At 43.7% G+C, this 2685-nt stretch overlaps 1 protein-coding gene across 1 annotated transcript; it reads right to left on the reverse strand.

Moving 5' to 3' along the window:
* Positions 1-231: 231 nt before the first annotated feature.
* LOC127348691 (ubiquitin-like protein-NEDD8-like protein RUB3) lies at positions 232-1251 on the reverse strand. Its single transcript, XM_051374632.2, has one exon. It carries the CDS (start codon positions 1183-1185, stop codon positions 403-405), a length of 783 nt encoding a protein of 260 aa, XP_051230592.1. The 5' UTR covers positions 1186-1251; the 3' UTR covers positions 232-402.
* Positions 1252-2685: the final 1434 nt, after the last annotated feature.

Below are 2685 nucleotides of genomic sequence, written 5' to 3' on the forward strand. Positions count from 1 at the left end.
GAGAGAGGAGAAAGTAAGGCTCCATGTAGGAGAGAGGCAACATTGTTAGTCCTGATTTGCTCCGTTCCTAATTGCACGGAATCGATAACCTTGAGGAGTTGAGAGTAGCAAAGGAATAGGTCCGCAATAACAGTAAGCGGAGTTGAGAGTAGCAAAGGAATAGGTCTTATTGTTGAAATCTAACTTAACCAAACAAATAAGATCCTCATGTAGAAATAAAAGAATCAGCCATTTTTCTTAACTTAAAAATTGCACCAACATACACGGATTTTTTTTTCTAAATATTATGTAGGCTACACCATGCAAAGTACAGAGCAAAATGTCGGGCTACGACTGAATGCAGACATATTAAACCTGATGGCACCAAGCAATGAGGAGTTATGCATCTGCCGATCAAACGCCTCAGGTGACCCTGCCGTTGAAGATCTCGATGGTGTCTCCGCTCTTCACGTCGTGCCAGCGCAGCGTGCGGTCCTCCTCCATGACGTTCTGCTTGTAGATGAAGAAGTACCCGCCGTCGTTGGGCAGGAGGAGGCGCGGCGTCGCGCTGCCGAGCTTCGCCCGCAGCTCCTTGACGGCGTCCATATCGCTCACCTCCAGCGTCGCCGTCGTGGCGCCCCACTTCACCTCCACCGACATCCGCTGCTGCTGCTTACTACTGTTAGTCTTGGCGCCCCCGTTACTGCACACCGGCGGCGACGGCGGCTGGCGCACGACGACGCGCACCTCCATCCCTTGGGCCGGCGGTTCGAACTCCGCTAATGCCTTGTCGTCCTCCATCTCCGCCTTGCCGTAGAACACGCTCAGCCTGGCGGCGGGCAGCGCGCCGTCCGTGCGCTCCTGGAGCGCCTCCTTGAGCCGGGCGACGATGCAGGATGCATCCAGGTCGAGGGCGACGCTGCGGCCGAGCGATGGCGCAGATGCGACGATGTGGACGACGGCGGCGGCGGCGGCGGCGGGAGCGTCGTCTGGCAGGACGATGAGGACGTGGGAGCCCTCGAGAATGGAGTAGTGCTCCGTGTCGTGGTCGTCATGGAGCTCTTTCCCCTGGAAGAAGAGCCTCTGCGACTCCACGGGGATGTCCTCCTGCTTCAGGATGAGCTCCTTGATCGTCCTCACGGTGGAGAAATACCAAATCTCGACGGTGAACCGGCGACCCTGCGTCGTCTCGAACGTCACCTCCATCGAACCCGGGGTGCCACCGGGACGGGTGTGTGGTAATGTATGGGCATTTATGCACACAATATAACAATATATTCAGTCATTTACTCGATCATGATATCCTCAGATTTGGGTGAAAATTAATCTCACGATTCTGCAATCAATCTCCAGATTTACCATCCTCCCTATTTTCCAGCCGCATGCAGATTGCAAAAAAAGAACGGCCACACCCAGCCTTTAATTGCGGGAGAGAAAAGAAGTGATTGTTAACGTGTAGCACATTAATAAAGGAAATTTAACTTTTTTTTGAGATATAAAGGAAATTTAACTACCTCCGAATCTATATTCTGGATTATCTGAAAATACTGATGTAGTAATTCTCAGATACGTACAATCGTAGGGAAGATGTGGCTTCCCTTAGCTTCCAAGTCATCAAAAGAAAACAATATAAATAAGTGATACAATGCATTATCTCAGAGTATTATCATTGTAATGTTAAATAATTAATTTTTAGTATGAAATTAATTCATTAATTGAAGACATATCGTACTATGCATCAAATAGTTTTCACTTAGCTAAGGAAAGATAACATTCTCTTTCTAATTTTTCTCTTCAACTAAGCAAAAATCCAACAAGGCAATTCTAAAGAAAGGTTAACATCACCCCATTGTACATGCCGCCACATTTATTATCATATTTATTTGTGGAAACAGACACAAATACATAAAAAAAACATTTACAAATATTGAAACATGTATTGTGAGAAACATATAATAATACTATATATAAAGGCTGACCAATTTTGCTAAGCTCTCGTGCCTTTGAGCACTCTTCATGCGTCCAAGAACAGTGCCACTCTTTTTTTTTAAAAAAATAACTCTTTTTTTCGCTACCAGTAATTTTCAAACCTTTCCATAATATTTTATCGTTAGGATTATTCAAGAGAAATTTAATTATTTTCCGGTAAATTTTCACCAAAGAATAATTCTTTAGCGACAATTCTAATTCATCGCGTTAACTAATTCACATTAATTTTTCGCGGAGCTTAACTACATTTTTTTCTCAAAGGCAATTTCTCGGTAGAAATCTTGTGGGCCAATAGTAATTTAACGATGTTAACTATGAAATAAGTCGTTATCTACCTAATAGCTATTCTTTCAGGGGCCATATTTCCGCGACGCCAATTCCTCAATGGCGCACAATTGTGATAATTTTTACACGAATATTTAATCTCAACCATAGTTCCGTACACTAATTACTACTCATCATAAATTATTCACCGGTACATAACTGTAGTTTTGAAGAAAATCCAACATTCGTCACCTCTTTTACCAGGAAAAATTAATGCTATGTTCTTCTACGGTACCATAAAAAGTATACTTACCGTGCTATCAATGGCCTCTTTCAGTTGGGAAGAATACTATTACCTTTTTCTTCTGCATCTTTAGGAAGATACACTTACTCTATCACACATTGCTCTTTCAACCGGAGAAAATACTAACTCGGAAAACAAAAATACTCCAC

The sequence above is a fragment of the Lolium perenne genome, chromosome 4 (assembly GCF_019359855.2).
Source record: "Lolium perenne isolate Kyuss_39 chromosome 4, Kyuss_2.0, whole genome shotgun sequence".
Taxonomy (NCBI): Eukaryota; Viridiplantae; Streptophyta; class Magnoliopsida; order Poales; family Poaceae; genus Lolium; species Lolium perenne.